This window comes from Schistocerca nitens, chromosome 4 (genome assembly GCF_023898315.1).
Source record: "Schistocerca nitens isolate TAMUIC-IGC-003100 chromosome 4, iqSchNite1.1, whole genome shotgun sequence".
Taxonomy (NCBI): Eukaryota; Metazoa; Arthropoda; class Insecta; order Orthoptera; family Acrididae; genus Schistocerca; species Schistocerca nitens.
Window position 1 is genome coordinate 707,360,319 of NC_064617.1, and position 24,521 is coordinate 707,384,839.

At 39.9% G+C, this 24,521-nt stretch overlaps 1 protein-coding gene across 1 annotated transcript in view; it reads right to left on the reverse strand.

Moving 5' to 3' along the window:
- Positions 1 to 24,521, reverse strand: part of LOC126252527 (uncharacterized) — a 180,258-nt gene that overhangs the window by 60,062 nt on the left and 95,675 nt on the right. The window contains exons 6-8 of the mRNA XM_049953423.1: positions 13,221 to 13,400; positions 6,447 to 6,764; positions 4,985 to 5,300 (exon numbers count right to left, since the gene is read on the reverse strand). Of these exons, the coding sequence (XP_049809380.1) occupies positions 4,985 to 5,300; positions 6,447 to 6,764; positions 13,221 to 13,400 (814 nt within the window). The remainder of the gene's footprint in view (positions 1 to 4,984; positions 5,301 to 6,446; positions 6,765 to 13,220; positions 13,401 to 24,521) is intronic.

Sequence of the window (24,521 nt, forward strand, 5' to 3'; positions counted from 1 at the left end):
AGAGATATTTCTCTTTGAGTTTGCGTTTTGTATTTTCCTATCCTTAATCTTCAGAATCTTGTCCTCATCTTGTTCCTATCTGAAATTAACTTGTACAAAATAAGACTCAGGGAAAATGAAGGATATGTAAGTTGAATAGGTCATTCTGATTTTTGTAAGGTATCTATGTGCACATCAGAGAGAGAGCAAATTATTTTACTGTTAAGAAATCTTTGGTCTTGTTGTGGCACAGTAGCCTTTGCCTGCGTGCAGTTTGATACATATTTAGTAGAAATGTATTATGTAATGTATGTATTAAGTAGTGCTGTATTGACTTGTGATTGTGTCTGTTACTTGAAGAAAGATTTATTGTAAAGGAAAATAAGGATGAATATGATGTGCCTTTTCGGAAAAGGAGAGAACGTACTTTTTGAATAATGTTATTATTTTTTAAGAGAAGAAATCTGAGGTAAGACTGCAGCACTGTGCAGCTAATTTGTTATAACAACTACTGTCAGCTATATAACTGGTTCAGAGCTGAGAGGAAGACCACCCCACTTCCCTGAGTCATGCATTAAGATATCAACTGGTCAAGCTGTTTGTTTTTTTTTAATAGAAATTGTTTGTTAACATTGTAACCTTTTCAAATCATTGTTCAGTTTGCTAAGCATAGTACTGTTCTGGCCTACGTTATGTCTGAAGATCACAGAAAGCTTTACTCTGTCCTTTTGAAATCATTATTGATTCTAAAATCGTTATTTTGGAATATCATTTCATAGAAATAATAACTCTCCACATCCACTGCTTAAAGATTTATCATTACACATTACCACATTGCACCATTTGATAGGCAACGGTTTGAGTATTTATTTAGATGTAGAAAAGTAGTTTAGATGCTGCCTACTTACTGTTTGCTATTGCACTTTCGAGAAATCTGCCACAACGTTGTCGAGACCCGAAATAAATGATTGATTACTACCAGATGATTGGTTTACTTCAGTTGCACACTTAATATAAAGATGAGTTATGTTGACACCAGTTCAGTTTAAATTAGGTTCTGTTCCAGCAACTGTTAGCATACCAATTTATGTTTTATGACAGTTCCTGGATACATGCTTTTGGTAATACACAGACTTTTGCAGAGTTGGAGGTAAAGTTGGGTTAAATATCGTACAGAGAAATATAATGGGGAGCTTACAACTTCATAATCAATTCAAATGGGAGGAGCGTATCACACAACCGCTGAAGCACCTAAACAAATCCTTTTTTAGCAGTGAGGATGCTGTTAAATGTACATGACATGAAAATAACTAATGTAGCATACCTCGCTTCTCTTCATTCAATAATGTTATAGGGAATAATTCGTTGAGGTACCTCATCAAGCCATGCTAAAGTATTCCACATTCAAAAGTGTGTATTATGAATTATTTGTTGTGTGAACTAAAGAATGTCCAGCATGGCATGTTCAAGGAACTTAAGGTACTATCTGCTTCTTCCCTGTATATTTATACTTTAATAATTATTGTCATAAACAATATATCTCTTTTAAGCTGAAAACTCATTTCATGAAATCTAGCCGGCCGAGGTGGTCGAGCGGTTCTAGGCGCTACAGTCTGGAACTGCGCGACCGCTACGGTCGCAGGTTCGAATCCTGCCTCGGACATGGATGTGTGTGATGTCCTTAGGTTGGTTAGGTTTAAGTAGTTCTAAGTTCTAGGGGACTGATGACCTCAGAAGTTAAGTCCCATAGTGCTCAGAGCCATTTGAACCATTTTTGAACCAGAAATCTAGACTAGAAATAAGTTAGCATTCACAGAGATTAATGTCACTTGCTTTGGTCTGGAGATGTGTATTATTCAGGAACAGATATTTTCTTTAACCTCCCGGCAGATATAAAAGTTTAGTTATTAATAACAATGTTCAGTGTAACAGAAACTTAAGGATTTTTGAGGCAAACTCCTTCTAGTATAAAGGCATATATCTCAGGGGATCTATGGAACCTAAATTAAATCTAATCTAAATTCAGTTTCTTGAGTGTGCATACTCGCGAAAATTTGAAATGGGGAGAACTATTATTCAGCCTTTTATGCAACTAAAATCTTTTCATACAATTGCTTTTCTTAAAAGAAGATGCAGATCAGTATCTTGTTTTATTTCTGCATTTAGAGTTATTAGTATCTTATGATAAAGTTTTCTCATGTACCTATTCAGAAGGAGACTTCACTTCATTAAGTGGGAAGTAACACCTGCATGTAGCAATTCAATGATCACAATATACAGGAAGTTTTTTCCTATAAAACCCTCCATTAGATATCAAATGATGAATATCCCTTGTGAAATTTCTTTATGAGCTATAGTTTACCTTGATAAAGTTCATGTTTTGTCAAAGATCCACTGTGAGGAGCCACATAGAGTGATGACAAACTATCCTAAAGAACACTAAGTAACGTAATTCAACTCGTTCTGTGTCAAGTGGATCTTGTAGTTTAACGTTTTAATGATTTTAAGAGCGCAATAGGCATGAGACGGTCACATGCTTGACCTAACGGCTTACCAAGGTGATTGTGCTGATGCTTCAGTCTCTCATCTCACTCTATGAAGGTCAGTATAGCACACTGCTGAGCTCTTCTTCAAAAACAACTGAACATTGCTGCAAATACCTTCAGCGTCTTTCATTGTAATCATCTGGAACCCGTCAACTTTGTGATCTTAACAAGCATCGCTAGTGAGAAACTCAGCTTGCCCCTTTCTTACATGACATATTGCCAACTATGGTTGAAGGGCAACAGGAAGATTCCATATTTATAGATTTCTGGAAACCATTTGACACGGTGGCCCACTGCAGGCTGACGAAGGTGCGCGCACGTAGAATAAGTTTACAGACATTTGAATGGCCTGAGGATGTCTATGTAATAGAACCCAGTATGTTGTCTTCGGTGGCGAGTGTTAATCAGAAACAAGGATATCGTCAGGAATGCCCCAGAGAAGTGTGAAAGGGCCGCTTTTTTTTTCTATATACATAAACGATTTGGCGGGCAGGGTGGGTAGCAATCTGCAGTTGTTTGCTGATGATGATGTGGCGTATGGTAAACGTGTCAATGTTGAATAACTGTAGGGAGATACAAGACGACTTTTAAAAAATTTCTAGATTGTGTGATGAATGGCAACTAGCTCTAAATGTGGAAAAATGTAAGTTAACGCGGATAAGTTCAAAGAACAAACCTATAATGCTCGGATACAGTATTTGCTAGCGTCCTCCTTGACACAGTGAAGTCGTTTAATTACTTGTGTGTAGCGTTGCAAAGCGATATGAAATGGAACGAGCATGTGAGAAGTGTGACAGGGAAGGCGAATGGTCGACTTTAGTTTATTTGAAGAATTTTAGGTAAGAGTGGTTGACCTGTAAAGGAGACCGTGTATGGGACGTTTTGAGTGTTTGGGATCCGTAACAGGTCAGACTCAAAGAAGCCATCGAAGCATTTCAGAGGTGGACAGTTATATTGTTACCGGTAGGTTCGAACAACACGTAAGTGTTACGAAGATGTTTTGGGAATTCAAGTGGGAATCACTGGAGAGAAAACGACGTTCCTTCCAAGAAATACTGTTGAGTAAATTTAGAGAACTCGCATTCGATGCTGACTGCCACACGATTCCACTGCTACCAACATTCAATGCTCGCAAGGACCACGAATATGAGATTCGAGAAATTAGGGCTCATACGCTGTATTTGCGAGAGGAACAGGAAAGGAAATGACTAGTAGTCGTATAGGGTACCATCCCCCACACACCGTACAGTTGCTTGATGGGTATGTAGACACACTAGGACCTGTTATCGGTGTTTGAGTCGTGAGACATGCTAAGCTACTTTCCTCTTCCTGAAGGCTGCCACAAAAAAAAAAAAAAAAAAAAAAAAAAAAAATCAGAGATGCTCTCACGGACAGTAGACTGTCATACACTTTCGCAAATTTTAAAATACCACACACACATACGCTTGCAAATCTTGTCAAAGGAAATCAACCACAACTTGAAAAAAATGCAATAATACCAACAAATGCAACACAAAAAGAAATAACGCCATCATACTCGTCACTAACGCTGTTAGTTGATCACAGTACTGCATGCAACACGCAGCCACAAAAATATGTAACAATTTAAACAAAAACGTACACTGTATTATATTTTGTCAAAGCAAGTTTTAAATATCTGCTAATGTTACCCCCTATGAGTACTTCTTCTATAAAATAAAAGTGTAACGTTGTAGCGGCATCAGTTGAATCGAAGGAAAAGAAGATTACCTCTTTTCTTACGACGATTTCACAAGACATACATATAATGGCTTAGGGCAAAACGTACAGTTTGCGCTACTGGAAATTCTAAAATGCGTTGTAAACCGACTGGTTCAACATCGTATCGACATAAATCGTGTCGATGATCTATGACGAATGGAATTAACTAACTTCATTTCCTAGGTGAGATACCAGCCATTCTTAATGCCCAGCTATTTTTCTTAGCACAAAAGGATCCCATTCGCTAAGACATCAGTTCAGATCCCTAGCCTGCCAATCACATTTTGATTTTCTGTAATTTCCCAAAGTTTCTTTATGCAAATGATGGGATGGCCGGTATGAAAGAACACAGTTGATGTCGACAGGAATGGAACACCCTGCTTTGCTTCCTTTCTTTCTGATGGAAGAGAAGATATTTAAATGTCTATATATTCCAGTTTTAAACTATCTGTGTTTCAGTGTAAATGTAGGGATTAATATTTAAATTGATGATTGTGCGTGATTTAATTTTCACTTTCTCTGTCACAAAACAATAAATTTTAATATGCGTTATTCTGCATCTTAAACCTGAAAAAATTAGGTTCGACTTAAGTTTTTGCAGTCTCTGTATTTCATTCCTTTCAATATATCATACAGTGGTAATTACATCCGATGGATCTTGCCGAGGCACCAAGTTCCTTCGAAATCACAAAACAAAATCTGTTACACATAGAACTAACATTCTATATTCTTGATGTCAATATACAAAATCTGGAAGTTGTCATCAGAGCAGTTGGTGGTATTTGATAGATAGGATGTTAATCGATCGCTCATTATATATAGTCCTTGTTTTTCATGGTCTATGTTGATGCTGCTGACAAACTGTAGATTTTCATCGTCTTTAATGATCAATCGGAAGTTCTTTTGGTCGTGAGGCTTGCTCGTATTCCAGCAGTAGATGGCCAGTTCATCTAGCACAGGGAAGAATAGCAACTGTCCCTTCGGATCCACCGCTATTACTCCGCTCGGCCCAGATATTTCTCCTGGCAGATCAACCTGAAACACATACATCAGTCTTCTACCTGCACCATACATTACCGAATTTCTTAAGTAATAGCAAGCAACACTACTATTTGTGACATTTTTGGTTACGCCACATTTTCCACGATCGTAAAGAGTATTTTCTCAGATGTATGACTCACTAGATGAACATTTCTTAAATAGACTCCAGTACATGCTACAGGACAGTGAATGTCCCATACGAAAGCAATTAATTTCAGATGCACTTCAAGCGAACGAAAGAGGGTAAAAAATTTATCAGAGAAGATCAGCAACTTTATAACATGGTATATTGATGATGCTGTTGAACTCATCGAAGTGCCGACGTTGGAGACAGAAACATTTCGACAAAATATATACTTGATGTAACGAGTGGCAGTCCTTCAGTGCCTAGAACAGACAGGAATAGCGCGATAGTATCTGATTACAAGATTAGTGGTGAATATCTAGATTACACTCTTGCAGTATTACATAGATGACGCGAATAAAAGACAAATTTGTTGGAAAGGTTGCACGAAAATGCAGCGTTTTAGTGAAGTCAATCGCTTACAATACCCTACCGCGACAAAATCTAGAGTAATGGTCCAGCTTTGTGAGCCGCTAGGATTTCAGCTTGAGAAAAAGACATCAAGCGAGAATTCAGAGACGCAATGATAGGATCGTAATAGTTTGTGAAGGTCTCATGGAAGTGTAACAGAAATACTGGGGAACTGAAAAGGGGGATCCAGACAGAAAGACGAGAACCACCGTTATGTAAATTTAGAGAACCTCCAGCTGACGATGTTACTCATATTTGAGTATAAGACTTTTTTTTAAATGTTGCGAGTATCACCAAGGCACTCTCTTAGACAATGACAACTCCCACGGTCTCGCAAGTGAAATATGCTACAAGCTGAACAAAATACGGAATAGTAATCAACCTACTCACATGCCTCCATCGGCAGCCGCTTGCAGGAAGAATGGTTCGATAAAACTATACTCACAGACAAGAGTCAAGCTTCGTTGGAGAGAACCTTATAATCTGCCTCTAGCGGCAGCCGCTTGCAGGAGGAATAGTTCGATAAAACTGATAGAAAAATACAAATTCGCTGCGTGCGGAAGTACTCCACGTACCGTGTGACAGAGCTGAACATGTGACGTTACCTGCGTCTTGATGTCCAAAATATCCCCGTCGCATGCATCTCGGATGACCTGCTTGTCGACAACGCCCTGGATGTTGCTGGCGAACGCCTGGAAGTAGAGTTTGCCATCGCAGCTCTCATCGGCCGTCGCTCCATTGATGCCGTCCGGCATGTAGTAGGCTGGACCTCCCGCCTTAGTGAAGAAGAAGCCGGGCTTGGGGTGGAAGTACTGGCTCTGCAGGTGTTTGGAGGCTCCAGTGGAGAGGTCCGTCACCGACAGTACGTTGCCTCTGGTGTCGGAGCTGTAGGCCGTCAGGCAACCATCCGGGCACGCGTCCACCTGAACACAAACTCATGTATGTGTATGTCCTTTAACACACTGCTCATCCGTGTTTTAAGGGAAACATAGTGCTTAGGATAGAGAACTCTCTGTTGACTGGCATAACAGCTTGAAAAAAATAATAAAAAAGAACTGCAAATCCCTTTCAATAAAACAATGTGACTGCACCATCAAGCGTTTAAAAAAAAAAAAAAAAAAACAAGTATATCTGTCTTTCACTTGAATGTCGATGTGTAATCCAGACCGACTATTGGGGTCTGTGAATCCCAGTTCTGTCAACTACACCTCTACCCTCTTAACTACCCTGACAATAAAGTATCTTCTTGTCCATATCGTTAACGTCGATATGCAGCAGGATTTTGGAGCATATGTTGTGTTCGAACATTATGAATTACCTCGAAGAAATCGATCTATTGACACACACTCAACATGAGTTTAGAAAACATCGTTCCTGTGAAACACAACTAGCTCTTTATTCAGGAGAAGTGTTGAGTGCCACTGACAAGGGATTTCAGATCGATTCCGTATTTCTAGATTTCCATATGGCTTTTGACACTCTACCACACAAGCTGCTCGTAGTGAAATTGCGTGCTTATGGAATACCGTCTCAGTTATGTGACTGGATTTGTGATTTCCTGAGAGAGAGGAATTGGCGTAAAGTTATCGAGTAAAACAAGTGATTCCTGGCGTTCCCAAAGGTAGTGTTATAGGCTCTTTGATGTTCCTTATCTGTATAAACGATTTTGGAGACAATCTGAGCAGCCACATTCGGTAGTTTGCATATGACGCTGTCGTTTATCGACTAATAATGTCATCAGAAGATCAAAACAAACTACAAAACGATTTAGAAAAGATATCTGAATGATGCGAAAAGTGGCAGTTGACCCTAAATAACGAAACGTGTGAGGGTATGCACATTAGTGCTAAAAGGAACTCGTTAAACTTCAGTTACACGATAAATCAGTCTAATCTAAAAGCTGTAAATTCAACTAAATACCTAGGTATTACACTTACGAACAACTTAAATTGGAAGGAACACATAGAAAATTTGGGGGAAGGCTAACCAAAGACTGCGTTTTATTGGCAGGAAACTTAGAAAATGTAACAGACCTACTAAGGAGACTGCCTACACTATGCTTGTCCGTCCTCTTTTAGAATACTGCTGCGAGGACTGACGGAGTACATCCAAAATGTTAAAAGAAAGGCAGTACGTTTTGTATTATGCCGAAATATGGGAGAGAGTGTCACAGAAATGATACAGGATTTGGGCTGGACATCATTAAAAGAAAGGCGTTTTTCGTTCGGATGGAATCTTCTCACGAAATTCCAATTACCAGTTTTCTCCTCAGAATGCGAAAATATTTTGTGGACACTGGCCTACATAGGGAGGAACGATTGCTATGATAAAATAAGGGAAATCAGAGCTCGTATGGAAAGATATAGGTGTTCATTCTTTCCGCGCGCTGTACGAGATTGGAATAACAGAGAATTGTGAAGGTGGTTGGATAAACTCTCTGCCAGGCACTTAAATGTGATTTGCAGAGAATCCATGTAGATGTAGATAAAAAAATAGTTAAAAGCATAACATGAAAAGGGGCTCAGTTGTATTACGGTTTATTCGTTTCAAAATTCTACTTGACCTGAGAACTGATCTCATGATGGCGGTAGTGTACAAATGTTTCAGGTGACAGACAGAGACAAAATTCTGAGGCAGCTCTTCCATGGAGTGCACGCAAGGTGGACTATGTTAGTGTGATTATAAGGGCAGATTTGTACTCGGCCAGTAATATGGATAACCCTTGATAGTAATGCACCTGTCAGCACTCACAATTGGTGACTCCTAGAACTGTAACACCGCTGCCTTTTGTTGACTTTGGGTGAATGCTGTTGAATTTTCGTGGCCTTAGGGAACACAATCCCCAGCTGCGATATACAGAATGTGTAAGAGAAACAAAGTGAACCTCCCTTAGCCTGCTCCTCAACCCCCAACTTCACACCATATATTCACTTCTTGAGCATCAGAGTGGACTCCTGCCCCGCACATATAATCCTTTTATGTGCTCATAAGTGTTGTCAGTGTTTACCCTCTCATCTCAACAGTGAATTGGCAAACTGCGTACAATCTGATGAGTACAAAGTATAACAAAAAAATGGTTCAAATGGCTCTGAGCACTATGGGACTCAACTGCTGAGGTCATTAGTCCCCTAGAACTTAGAACTAGTTAAACCTAACTAACCTAAGGACATCACACACATCCATGCCCGAGGCAGGATTCGAACCTGCGACCGTAGCGGTCTCGCGGTTCCAGACTGCAGCGCCAGAACCGCGCGGCCACTTCGGCCGGCCCAAAGTATAACACCCCAGATCTAGATTCCCTAATGACGTCCCTTTGGTAGCAAAAGATATAAAAACAAATAGTTATTCTGACCTTGACGGGAGCTACTGACAACGAAGTATTAACACTATTAAAAGTTTGACCAACAGAAATACTATGTGACTAACAACGTTTATTACAAGGAAAGAACTAAATGAAGGACTATCAGATGATACGAAGCATGAAACTGTAAATAAAGAATTCAAAATATATGTCTTACGAAGATTAACACCCAGACAAGACAAAATGATCAGAGATAACATTTATCCAAGAAGAGAGTTGTAGCCACATCGAGCTGTAAGTTCGCTGCGACTACGATGTATAACTTCGATGGAGATGTTAATTCTCTCTCTTGTAGACGTTGCGATAACAGTACGCCTATTGACCGCTACTAGATTCTTTCAGTCCGATCTGGAGTTTTAAATCTTTTCCAGTATCGTCTTGACTCACTAGTCAGAATTCTGAACAGGTGTAAGATAACAGTTACCATTTAGCCAGACAACGGAACAGTTATTATACGTGAAGGAAAAATAAGTCGCGAGATACTTAATCAATTCTTGGACTTAACCGTCGTGAGCTGTGACATTCATGAACATTGAAGTGTGTAGCAGCATACCAACCCCCGACATAATACAAATAGCCTTGAGTAGTAAACTTCTACACGCGATCACGAAGAATTCACAGGTACGACGTTTGCTGATGGAAATAGCTTCAATTCCCTGAATGACAGATCGGCGTGTTTTCAAGTGCAATGGTTAAATAATTTTGAAGTTCAATAAACGTTAATGCTTGGTGTCGGCTATATTATTTAATGGAACATTACTGTATAACCGTGAAATGATTATTTCTTGAGAGAACGCCGAAGTAAAAGGTGATTTAGTGACAGTATTAATAGGGAACGGTAAGTTTACATCGAAATACGACGCATTCTGTACGTTGTTTAGAGAATACCTTATCTCTGGATTTACGACGTAGGAGTTGTTAAATTAGCACCATAGCGACGCCTTAACGACGCTATAATACTTCACAAATCAACATCCTCACAAGACTATAATGTGGCATCGGCTTGAATGGTGCAACTTATAATTCGAGAAATCATATTATCTACTTTTGAACATTCATTTGCAAACTGGGCATAGAGAACTACTGTTATCAAATTTCTCGTAAGCTTATAAGCCGGTCGCGAACACGCGAAGGATATTTGGTTTATTGTTTCAGGTAAAGGGAGTTGTTGCAGTACCGAGTGGTGCAGTCACTGTGTGTGGCAGTGAAGAAGACAGACATCCTTCGAACACCATTGCTTCAATTGTAAGCGAGGGCCGCTTATACATTCCGGCGTGCTGCTCCATCGATACGCGGATATCTGTTAAAGGGAGATAGCATCTGAAACTAGCCAAACAAAGCGAGGAGTTTGTTTCAACAGTTACAGATCGGAGTTGTCGCGATCGATTGACGTTGACCTGTGTCCACCAGACCTGAACAACCATCCCCATCGAGCCGACACACACACACACAAACACGTGAGCACGCGCGCCGCAATAGTCACCAAGTGTTTATGACTTGAGGACATATACAAATCGGCTATAAATTTTGTAGAATGAAGGAAATCAGAAACAACCAAGAAGTGAGCAAGCATAAAGGAGCCACACTGATGAGTTACGGTACTATCCCTAACGCCGTAAGGAGTAATACTCGTATTGCTCCTTTTCGTATGCCAGCCACTAATCCAAAGTTACCGTATCCTATCACCGGATGCTGTAGGCTATCGAAACATCACAGACATGTGAGAGGGGCTAAGGGAGACCTCTAATTCTACAACCTTACGTAGACAACGTTGCATCTGTGCTTGCTTGTCGGGTTCATTATTGTTTTTAACTGCATATCATTCGGAACTATGTGACGAAATTCCCATGGTTGCCATCACAGTCACGTCAGTTATGGAAGAATTGGACTGAGTAGCTGCTATATATACTTATTTGCTTCTTTATTTATTTATTTACGAGTACCCTTATTTCATTAGGGCCATCAGGCCATCTCGTAATCTGACCAAGTTTTCACTTGTACAGTACCTGTTAACATCATAGTTATCTAAAAGATAACATTCTCAATACGTCAAACAGTATTAAAAGGTTTGAGTATCCTTAATGACAATGTGAATAAATAGTACTACCTGTAAACTAATGATGTTATTGCTGACAGTTCTCCTGCTACTACTCCTGCCGCTGTCACAAGTAATGATAATACTAATAATAATGACAACAATATCAATAATAATAGTAGCGAACAAACATAATTTATAAGTATACTAAACAAACTTTTTTCTGATATAGCGAGTTCTGTGGAAAGGAACTGTAAGGAGACTACACTAGCTAAGGTTGGAATAAGGATATATAAAGAAGGTGCAGTGCAACGGGGACAATGATACTCATTATTGTTGCTTAGGAGAAACATGATTAAATGTCTTCTGAAGCTGGTGACGTTATTCAGATCTCTAAATAACGCAGGAGTTTATTCCAGTATTGCGTTCCTGCTACTGAAAAGAAATTGACAATGCGGCCGGACGATGTAGTGCGACAAAAAGGATTTTGCGCTGATGGGAACAGCTGTTTCTGCCGTGTTCTTTAGATATCAGCATTAAGATGGAGGAGAAGTATGAGGGACAGTGTACGTTGATAAGACTGTAGACAAGACAGAGGTTATGAAAAACTCTGCACTTGCCAGCAGCCATGATAGAAGGAAAGAACTTTCTATATTTTTGTAGGGCTCAGAGAGATGTTGGTTGATATGTGTACCATTTAGGGTTAAACACGCTAGGGGCTCGCGATATTCCCGGCGAATCAGTGTAGAAAGACCAACCAGTACCCTACTCGCTTTTTTTTCCCTTTCTTCCTTTTTTTTTTAAATTGGTTCTGCTGTAATCTTATATTCTGCACCCATTTTGACAGTGCACACAGGTCGGTGTGGAGAACTCTTGATAGCTTTCTTCAAGATTATTGGCTTTTTACTTAGATGCAACTGTAGGTCATCAGCGTACGTGTGGTATTTGCAGTAGGAGAAAACGAAAAGAGTAAAGATCTAATACGGAACCCTGGGGGATACCTTGATACTACCTACCTCTATTGTAACTTTACGGTGGCGGACATAATGCTCTGCTGGCGAGACGTAATGTATGAGCGAAACAATTACACTGCACTTTTCCAGAAATTTATGCTGCTTAGTTTGGAAAGTAAAATATCGATTTCGACGATGTTAAAGATTTTACTGACGTCTAAGAAGAACATGATAGGCGCCTCTTGTACATCCGTGATAAGCTTCGTATCATCTCTTACATTTAATAAGGCAAAGATGTGCTGCAATGCTTACGGCAACCTGGTTGGTACTCGTCTAGTTGGTTGATTGTAGTCAGGTAGTCTTTTAGCTGGCCGTGGACAGAAATGCCTTAGCGAGTCAACTATATAGTGGAAAGCCTCGGGGCGTATAAGGAATTACTGCTGAATTTATAAAATGTAGCCGCTTTTGTAATATCAGCACTACGTTTTTTTGTTGGGAAGAAGGGTACGAAGGGTACATTCCATAGTATGTGCGCGCTAGTAAAAGAAATTAGCAGCACTCACAAATATATATGGAACTGTAAACACGTACCTAAAAAACAAAATAAGTTAACCAGGCACGATTAAAATTTTGTAATACCGTGGCTGTCCCTACTTTATTGAATGGGAATGAGGCATGAGTCAGTAAAAGGATGTACTAAAATGGTCGTAATTAAGAATAATGACATTAGAAATGAAATAACATCTTCTTATTAGGTGATGGAATGAACAAATCAGCAGGATGTGTAATTAAAGATTACCTCTCATAATCATTAGATACAAATCCAAAGGGAGAAGAAGTAGAGGAAATCCGTGGAATAAATGTGGTTTGGCAAGATGATATGTATAACGCTTGAAGTGGAGAAGAAGACTACTAGTCATCAAGCGGATATTATTAGCGTATAGCAAGACCATCTTAGTTTTATAATAAATTCTCAGGCATGAAACGAAGATTATTTACAAATATACTGCCTTTTTGAATAAATACTTACCCACAAATAAGTGTACAATGCGTTGCAGGCTGTGTTCTGGATGACTATGGAGTTGATGACCTCATCAGTCCTCAGGTCGAAGATGACAATTTTTGGTGGACACACATTTTTGGGACTCGTTGTCAGGTCCAAAGCACCGTTATCGAGGGCGTATAGCGTATCATCATCAGCCCATGTTTTCTGAAACAGACGTTCAGTGTAAGAACTCACAGCTGAAACTGTCGACGACAGATGTCTGTACGAGAATCGTGGATTACTGCACTGAGGAAAAGTTTACTCACTTCGCAACTGAGAATCGCGGTTCTTATCTGATAAGTCTTTACGGCTTATCCAGTTTGCTGTCTACAATTTAAGTAATGTAACAAAAATGAGACAAGAAACTATGACGGAGAAGAGTTTTTACAAGTTATTGAATGAAACTGGGACAGTAAATGTAAATGTGTGACAAGGGCCTCCCGTCGGGTAGACCGTTCGCCGGGTGAAAGTCTTTAAATTTGACGCCACTGCGGCGACTTGCGGTCGATGGGGATGAAATGATGATGATTAGGACAACACAACACCCAGTCCCTGAGCGGAGAAAATCTCCGACTCAGCCGGGAACCGAACCCGGGCCCTTACGATTGACATAATTTCGTGCTAATCACTTCTATTCTGTTTTTTTTTTTTTTGGCTTTGATCTCATTTTATTCGATACTGTTCGTTGCATTTGTTCAATGCGGATGTCCCAATACACGCGTTCCAGTTCAGTCTTGAGCCGTTTTTTATTACAGGCGGCAGCTAATTCTCTGTCCGAACACGCTGAGGTACCGTGCCGGCTTCCACACAGCTACCTGGGGCGGACACTGGGATAGTGAAAATGTCAGACACTTCTGAAAGGAATGTGAACCTCTATTTACAATGAGAACTTCGAAACAAAATTCATATTAAAGTAAAATACAAACGAAAGCAAAGGCAAATCTAAGAAGAAGTTGAACTTTTGCAACACTAGAAGTTAAAATGTCGTAGAATATATTCAAGATCATGCATGACAGCCGAAGCAGTGAAGGAATAACGAGTACACTGGAATATCCTGAATACTACGTCACGGAGGGTAATGGTTATTACTTATTTATTTATTTTCACATCCTTTTTACTTAGTTAAATTATGACCCCGCATTTCATATGCAGCCACGTTACATTGGAGGTCATATGTCAATATGTATATAACTAGCGATGCATATAGTCTGATTATGAATAATAAAAGAAGGAAAATAGTTACAAAATTATCATTATCAATGGAACATTTTCAATTAATATTACGAGAAATGAGTTTTCCACACTGTAACGTTACATTAAAATGAACTGAACACTAACAACATGATAGAACAGAAGCACTAGAATCATTTATTGAGTACTAGCGCTTTGTTCCGGAAAGAAAGAGAAATGATAAAAGTCAGACAGGAAAGATGATGAAGGTAGATCATAGAGAATGGAATAATAATGCAAACAGAACGAGATCAGTATGAAACGCCAAGAAAATTTCAGCACACAGACTACTCGCGTACTGAGTACGTATGTACATGCCACAGGAGACTCACTGTTATTCTGATGACGTCCACCAGCTGGGTGTTGCAGTCGGTGATGGAGTCCTCGGTGGTGTGGTGGATTTCCAGGTTGGGGTAGGGCTTCAGACGCGGACTCTGCTCTCCGTCATAGGGGATGGTGCTCAGCGTCACCGGGATGCCGCGACGGGCAAGAGGCGTCGTCATAAATATGCGGTTACGCTGGTGATCGTCCACTGCGACACGACGAACATAGGCAGTTCATGTTGTGTTTTATAACCAGTTATCGAAATAAACATAGGATTTACTGCAAGTGCAACATGACCATAAGGGCATCATACGATACTGAACTCACCCACAGCAGAGTACTAGCTAAAGTAAATCTGTCCTACTGCCTGCTTTTGATTCTCCTTTTACCTCTAATTCTAGGTTACGACTGTGGGCTGCTTTACTTCTGCGTACATGAATTAGACATAGTGTGTTAGCATGAATCAATTTATACAGAAATGTTTACAAATAAATAAAGAATCATGTATTTCGAAACCAGAAATATACGTATAAGCAACGAATGATATTGTCCATATCACGGTAGTTTATAATAGAAGATATTTTTGCCATAACTGTGCATTTTTCCTACATATTTCGTCGGTGGTATTGTCTAATCTGATTATGTTACAATAAAAATAACAAGGAAGGCTGATCGAAATCTTTCACTTTCGATCATAATGATCCTGAATACATGTGAGAACAGGATCAAACCTGACTAATCTGTCCTATGACAATGATGTTAGTTTCACGCCGAAAATTATATCCTACGGAAGTCTCCAGAGCAATACATTTGCAAACACCTAGTTCTTTCGTAAATGTTAGAGCTTCACAGACATTTCCAGTCGATAATGCATTATCCACTCTCACGCTAGGGAAGAAATCGTTTCAAGTTACTGTTACGATAACAATTCATGTAAGCTCTCTCAAGTTCCTCTGAGAATTAAAATCATAGCAGTTTAAACTTCGGTAGAAGTAGTTCCTGCCATTATTCTTTTACCACTATGACGAACTGTTCTTCGTCCATGACGTCCTTGCTGCATATCTTACACTACTACATCTTTATCTTTAACCTTATATTCCTCAGTAGCCGGCTGCTTTGATCGTGCGGTTCCAGGTGCTTTAGTCCGGAACCGCGCTGATGCTACGGTCGCAGGTTCGAATCCTGCCTCGGGCATGGATGTGTGTGATGTACTTAGGTTAGTTAGGTTTAAGTAGTTCTAAGTTCTAGGGGACTGATGACCTCAGATGTTAAGTCCTATAGTGCTCAGAGCGATTTGAACCGTTTGAACCATTCCTCAGTAATCAATTGCACATCCTTTCTAGATACCACACCCTTTACAAATATAAACAGCTCGCAAGGTTGCCCAAAATAGCAGCCGAAATGTTGGCACTTTACCACAAATGGAGCAGTTTTTTTTTTTTTTTTTTTTTTGTTTTTTTTTGTCGTCTCGCTCCCTATGAGACCGATATGTGGCGAGGTGTGACACTCGCATTGACTACAGATTTATTACTGCTTTATGAATGTGGAAAAGTATTCAGGAGATAGCTTCTGTCTGTCTTCAAGAAAATTCCATATCAGGTTTTTCAACATTTTCTTTACGCTCTTCTGTGACTCAAACAAATCATCGTCCGTTCCAGAACTCCATTGTTTTACTGGTCAATATCACCTCATGGCTCTCTTTGGCATGAGCCCAACACACTAGAGCAACGTTCTAACAGGAGTCATACGAATGTTTTGTAATGAATCTTCTATGTAGAGTGACTCCGTTTGTCGAGTATCTGACCAAGGAACAGAAGTTTGTCACCTACTTTGTTTACATCTAAGTTTATGTGATCATCTAGTCTTACATCCCCACAAATTTTTACACAGGTATTTAAAAATTGTGACTGGTCCCAGTTGTGACTCACTGATATACTCAGCTACATACTTGCCGTATCTGTGTTTGCCATATATGATATTCTAAACAACGCACCTCTCATGATCGGGGCAGGAAACATAGTATTCATTCTCACTAGTAAAAGGAAAATTTACCGTCACTACCATTAGACGTTCATTCTGTGCTTGTTCACATGAAGTGTAATCATACTGCTAAAAATAATTTGGCAGATCTGTGGTCACTTTGCGATATCCTTCTTCTTCTTCAGTTTTTCTACTACTGTTTGTAGGAAATAGAATGACGAAATTACAGATTTAATGTCTTCTTGTGACCTACTTGAACATGAACAGGACAATGTGGTAACAAATACGTAATGATTAGAAATATGAGAATTGTGTTCCTGAATAGAATTCTTACTCGTAAAGTGATAGCCCCGGACCATCTTAGGGTCGTAGCGCCCAGTGGCTATCATTTCCTTCTCCAGTGTCCCATCGTCTCCGAAGTCGAATATGATCTCTTTGATGTCCTTGATGGTGACCAGCACCGACTCCTCGGAAGCGCCCTTACTCCTCGCTACTGGGGACGCCTTGCCGGCCCTGTGAGCCGCTCTGACTCGACCGCCGTGCCTCGTGGCGTGGCTTGGCTTGTGGTGAGCGTCACCAGCCGCAACCAGCAGCAGCACCAGCAACGCAAACGTCGACACGCGAGGTCCCATCTCGTACCTGTTAGGGCATTCTTTTTAAATGTTATTCAGTATCATATCTAAAGTAACTAATTGGAAACAAGGAATAAAGGCCTGTGTAGATGTGACATAGAATTTGTGTTGTTTTCATGTGTGTGTTCAGGTCTAAACTATTCGCTCACTGTAGTGTTCATTATAGATCACATGAAGCAGTCTTCACAAATAATCCTTCAACAAATACCAGTGACAGTTTACCGAGTAAATATATCGTCTTTCGTTTTCTGCTAAGTTACAGCGGGAAATGTGGCTTATTTTCTGACGTTTACAAGTTATTGTTAGCGTTTGTAGCTGTCAAACGATCTCACCAACGTTGTTTTTATGGAACTATAATTTTCTCAAAAAAATTACAAAGATCCTTCGAAGAAAGCATCATAACACGTGTGGACCTTGATCAAACGGTACTAAGAGAATGGCACAGCAAACCACTGTCCCACTGTCAGGAGAAGAGGTGCCATTGCTGTACTTGATAAAAGCAAACACGTAGCTCCAATAAGTTCGTGTCTTTATTATTATGACACCCACATCATGCATTCAAAATTTCGATCTTTAGCACTAATATGTACTCCTTAGCGATTCCGGCAAAACAATAAGAGTCGTGGAGAGAGTGGCCGCGCCGTTAGAGGCGCCATGTCACTGTTTGTACGGCCCCTCCCGCCGGAGGTTCGAGTCCTCCCTCGGGCATGGGTGTGTGTCTTGTTCTTAGCATGGTAGCTTAAGTAGTGTGTATGACCAGGGACCGATGACCTCAGCAGTTTGGTCCCTTAGGAATTCACACACTTGTGAACATTTCTCAAACAGTAGCACCTGTCACATCACAGCATTTTCTGTCTTCGGGAGTCGTCTATGTTTCACTAATCTCATCTTTCAATTTCTTTTCTCAAGAGAAGTCCGCAAGTGGTAAATCTAGTTCTTATAACCGAATGACCGATCCAGCCAGCTCCGACTTTTCTGTTAAGGAAGACTGTAATTTTCTCTTCAGTTATGGGGGTGGAAGAGGGGGATGTTCGTCGTGTAAGTACCAGATCTACAGCCTTGGAAACAGTGGGATGTCTTTCAATAACAGTGGTACGCTATCTGTTGGGAACTGGAGCTTCGTGAATAAAAAAGCAACCAATGATGGCATTCCTGAAAGCCCCGCCACACATTTACGGGCCAAAGTCGTTGTAGATCCACTTCGCTTGGCCTTCATGTACTTTGAACTAGTTAGTATAGCATACTGACGATTGATTTGCCATGCTTTAGAAACAAAATGATGAGACGAAAAACGTCAATCGCTTACGCATTTATGCTGTTCATGCCTTAAAATTAATCATTGTACGACACATGGTTAGCACATATGATGACATAAACATTGAAAATCGTGAAAAACTACGTTTTCTTAAAACGGAGCGTAAACTACCCAAACTATCCCCATTCAATGTTTGAGAATGAGTGCGCTTAGAGACTTCCGACAAACTTCAACCGTAATTTCTAACCTTCTCTAATTTTTTTTCTCCCTTTAATCCTTGGGGTCAAATATTTAACACATTAATTCAATTATAAAGTATTCAAAAGTTTGAAGCTATTTTACAGAGTCGAATTCAATTCTTTAAATTATTGATACTTTACTTAGTACTAACTATCTGGAAAGAAGCACTGGAAGGAAGAGCCACCTGCATCCTACAGGCTTTGCATTGAAAAGAAGGTGAGAGTGAAGAATAATTCAGGATCAAGTGGAGCAATTTAAACAGAGTTCGTTAGGTACATGAGGTTTTATGTGTCCAAAAATACTGTGGGAGTAAGACTGCACACGGAAAATAGGTGTAACGTAAAAATGTTCGTACACAGCCTGTTTTTATTTATTCCATGTATCTGAATGTCTCGGAGGCGTTTTAAAAGTGCGAAGTGTAATTTGTCCCTTTCTTATATTGTTCGGCGTGTCAGGCAGATTGCGTGAATGTCTACTGCAGCGAGACAATAATTTTGTCACCGTGTTTCATGACGTAAGAGGAAGGCACACGACTGAATACCACAGGTAAATTTAACATTCTCTCTGGAGTCATATGTTGCAAAACAGCAGAGAATCAGATATAGTATATGTGTGCAATGTACTCGTATGTCAGCAGTAGATGTAGAATGTATGCTTATCTCATCGACTTAAACAAAACTTGGTATATGTATTACTTAGTTCATGGAAAGAAATACTGTCGTAATGAAAACCATGAACATCGTACTGGTGTGGATATGATGACGGGCTGACGGATAGAGAAATGGGGAGGACATGATGGGAAAGCAGAGGGCAGGGGAGAGATGTACAGAGTCAGGGGTGGATGCGGTCATAGACAGAGAGAGGAGGAAGCAGGAGATGGACTCAGAGAACATTGCAATAAATATTTACACAGGCAATTCCAGGTTTCTCAGCTGGTGCGTGTTTGTTTGTGTGTGTGTGTGTGTGTGTGTGTGTGTGTGTGTGTGTGTGTGTTTTGCACCTTAACATGTACACGAATCAGTGTCTTGATTGCTTCTTCTCTGCGTCAAGCAGTTTTTCCTCAAACAAGTCGCATACTTTACTAGCTGAAGTTTATTGTACGATCATGACTCCATCACTAGGTAGACTACTGCTGTCAGTAAAGAGTAACCATGAAGCAAAAACGTGTCCACATTTCAACACTTGGATTACTGTCCGAGGAAAAACAAGCATTAATGGCTTGCTGCAAGTACTACCCAACGTAAAAACATGCAACTTATAACTGCTATTATTATTAGTCTAGAAATGACTTAAATACTGATGTAATGATGTTTACTTCACCATCCTCAAAAACAATTAAAAAATATTATGCTACTTACACCCACCACAGCCTGTACATATATGGTGGTGCAAATTTTTGCGATAGACGCCTAGAGGTGATACATCATGGCATGGGAAACGACTTTTGTTTAGAACAAAATGTTCTCTGATGTTTCCCAGCAACGCTAGAGTCATTTTATTGAACTGGTCGATCCTGAGACGACGAATTTGTTTCGGGATCTACTAAGCAGGTGTACTGCATCTGCATACTACCTACTGAACTGAATGACAGAGGGAGTTAGAAAACATTAAAAATGATATTCTCTAAGCAGAGAAACGTATTTCAGAAGCTCGGTCTACCCGCTTTCCAGCAGTGCAGAGGACTCTTTTTTAGGCACAAGTGTTCTCTAACAGAAATTGTTCTCCTTGACGTGATCTATCACCATTGCACGTTTGTCGCAAAGATATTCAGACAGCGTGTATATATTCTTTTCCGCCGTCTTGTGTCCATTCCTTGACATCACTCACTCACGCTAATTTTATATTTAAATAAATTACTTGCTTGGGAAACCGCCAATCCATGCTTTGGGCAGAAAAAGAAAGTTAGTACGTTTTTCTTTAAGGTAAGTAGGTAGTCAATAACGTCTCCTTTCGGAAGTAAGCACCTAGATACAGGAAAGAAGAAACGATGTGTCGGTGTGAAGTCTTCTATGAGCAATTAATTGTTTCACCACGACGTTTCATACCAGAGCAAGTCAGTCATACAAGTATTAATTTCGACGACTAGTATTCATTGAATGTCAAGTGGTCCGCTAGAAAGCGAGAACTAGCGCATATTCAAGCGTTCTTTGTTATCACTAATTCGTAGGTGTTTTAACACAGAGGTTACGGCAAGAAAGTCGTCTCAAATAAATACATATATCAGATCTTTTCTATCTGAAAAGTTATGAGAGCCAAACACAACGTATTGTGACTATTGGAATCTGTAAAATGACCACAATAACTGATACACTTCGACTGCGTCAGACTCTACACTTACCCTACGTCGGTGTACAGGAACGTATGATGCAGTGACTGCGTCTGTGCAAGCTATATATAGGCACAGTAAATGCAGCCGTTTACGAGTTATCAACTTGAGCAATGACAGTATGATTTAGAGTGTCTTGTGAGTCTGTCGGCAACATGTTTCTATGCTGCAGCTAAGGAAACAAAAGAAGTAGATACGGTGTCGATAACTTGGCACTATTCATTTTTATCGTTTACTTTTTCTCCAAGGTGATATTCTCGATGCTTCCGTGTCATACAATACTCTCCACGTGTCTCCTGGGTTGGTGTCAGATGGCGAGCACGCTAGGAAGCCCAGTATTCGTTGGTTGGCTACTTGTCTGGCGAACCCGCTCTTCATGGCCAAGGGTGTGGGGAGTGCAGCCAGTCTTCCGTTTCCGTATCCTAAGTATGACACAAACCTACAAACAAAAATAGCCAGCCTCAAAATGCACTACGTTCTGGTGCGGATGATGGCTGTTGAAGCGAAACATTTGATAGCTGGAAATAACCTCTTCCTTGTCTCTCTCGCCAACATTAAAAATAGGTTCCATCAACCAGTACGCTAATGTAGACCAAACATATCTCTTATTAACACACACCATACGCTATGGGACACTAGGGATCGAGCCAAGAGCCGTGGATAAAAATAGCGGTGTCTTGAGAGGCGGCTGAGCACCAGCTGCAGCAGTCAAACATTAGTAGGCATTCAATAAGCTCTTGCAGAAATTTCTGGATGATTTCCATTCTGGTACCCCTTTTAGATCTGGATTCACTTATCAGACAGACCAGTTCCTGAAATAAAGCCGCCACGATGGATACTCAGTAAGACATATTGACCACCGTAAGCCAAATACGCTGCATTTGAGCACCTGTTAGAGTGTCCAGTTTAGGGTCTCTCTCTAGGTGCAACACACTGCAATGAGAGGTAGATGGGCGACTCTGCTTAAGTTCATACTTTAACAACTGCGGAGAATTTAACAACCCTACAGGTAGATACGGCTAACTACTTCCGGTTATTTGATAGTACAAGAAGAGTTTATGACAGCAGTCCATGAACACCATGAATCGATCTGTTAAAAGTACGATTATGAAAAACGGAATGATTTGTTGGAGAGATGAGAAGTGCTCAGTGGCTGCTTTCTACCATCATTCTTCTGGCTGCTTTGATGTGGCCCAAAACACTTTCTCACCTGTATCGACCTCGTCGTTCCAGAGCAGTACTTACTTCCAAAGTCTTTGACTGGGTATTGGATATACTGCAAAGTCATTCTTTCCCTTTACTGTTTGCCCTCACCGTCTTTCTTAGTACCATTATTTTTATTCCGTCACATGTTAACACACGTCCAATAACCCAGTCTCTTCTTCTACTTCGATTTATCCACATATTACTTTCTTCGGATGATTCTCCGGAAAACATCCTTATTGCGTATTATTTCTGACCACAAAATTTTCGGTATACTTTTGTAACAGCATACACTTTTATTCTCTTCTACTCCGGTCCTCCCACAGTCTAACATTTACTTGGCTCAAGATATACTACTTCAGAAATATCTTCCTCGTATTAAAACATATATCTGATACTAAGGGATTTCTTGAAGCGAAAAATGCCCTCATTGTCCGTTCATTTCTACTTGTTCTAATTTTATCATTAATCTCACTTTGCAACGACACACTTATATCAAGAAACGAACATACGCGTAAAGTCACTCATTTGTGAAACTTAAAAGCACAGAATAGTTTTTATTTGCGAGTATATTAATTTCAATTCATAATTCAGTCTGAGGTATTTCACAGTATGCGCCATTGAGCTGTAATCGTAACCAGTATTAATAGCATAACTGTCTGCAGAAATATTGTCATTCCTATCTGAGCACTTGGCGCAAACAGTTATTTCAAAAGTTGAACTATACTGAAAAGTACAGCGTGTGTTAAAAGGAAAAAAAAGTATGTAAAGCAGTTATTAAACTTGTGCTAGAGGTGCACTACTTAGGCAGACACCTCCTTTATCGTAATAACGTTGAGAGTAGTACTGTTTGACAGCCTGTTCGTTGTGCCAATGGCATGTGCCCTGTGTGCAACTGTGAGCATTCTATGATGATCGACGAAACATGTTTGGGGGGGATATTAATGGCTTGCTTTTATATGGAGATACTACAAAAACACATGTACCACTATGTAGTAATTAACGTAACATGACTGTAAAAGGAACAAAGAGGGATTTATTTATCTCCCAATGAACAGCGATGTCACAGTAACAGTCCATATAGGAGATAATTATTTGTAAAGTGCAGTTTCTCACAAACATTTTGCGTTCACATTATGAGACTATTGAATTAACACCTGTATAAACAAATTATATCTTTCATCAGTTATTTCCACAACTTTCCATTACAAACTATTTTGGCATTGAAGAATAAAGTTTCATTACTGTTTGAATCACCACAGTCAATGAATCAGTTTAGTAACTGCACTATTCTATCTGTGTAAATAATTGTTTTGATTAATTCTTGAACAGTATTTCAGTGTGTGTGCATGATAGTATGAATGATTATGTAGTCATTACGTTATAATGTTGTTATATGATCCAGTGCTGCATTGGTTTCTGATACTCTTCATCAGTGTAACCTTTTTTCCGTTTATTCTCAATCCATATTCTGTGCTCATTGGACTGTTCACTGCATTCAACAGGCCATGCAATTTTCTCACTTTCACTGAACATAGCGATATTTTCAGCGAACATTATTGTTGAAATTATTTCACTGAATTTAAATTCCTATCCTTCCTTTTATTTCCACCATTGACTCGATGCAGTAGTTGAAGAGCAGGAGAAAATGGCTATATCCACGCCTTGCGTGCTTTATAATAGTAAATCGTATCTCGTTTCCTCGTTTTTCCCTCTTGGTTCTCGTACATATTGCACGCTTCCTGTTTTTTACTACCACACTACTCGAATTTTTTCCGAGGAGTTGCTACATCTTGCAGTATTTTCCGTTATCAAACGACTTTGCCAAAACTCCAAATCCTAAAACATCTATCGAGAGTTTTCGTAAGTTAGTCTCCATTGTCAAGCACAACGACAGAACTGCCTGCTTAGTGTCATCTTCAGATGCAGAATGTTAATACATCATAGGCATCACCACTGCTACTAGTAAAAATTTACTATTCAGAGAATATCGTCAATAATATGGGGAGCGGAAGGTAAAGAAGAAGTGCCCCATTCTTTCAAATTTCCTGCATCAGTACGAGGCAAATGCGGCCCGCACGAACGGCAAAGAGAGA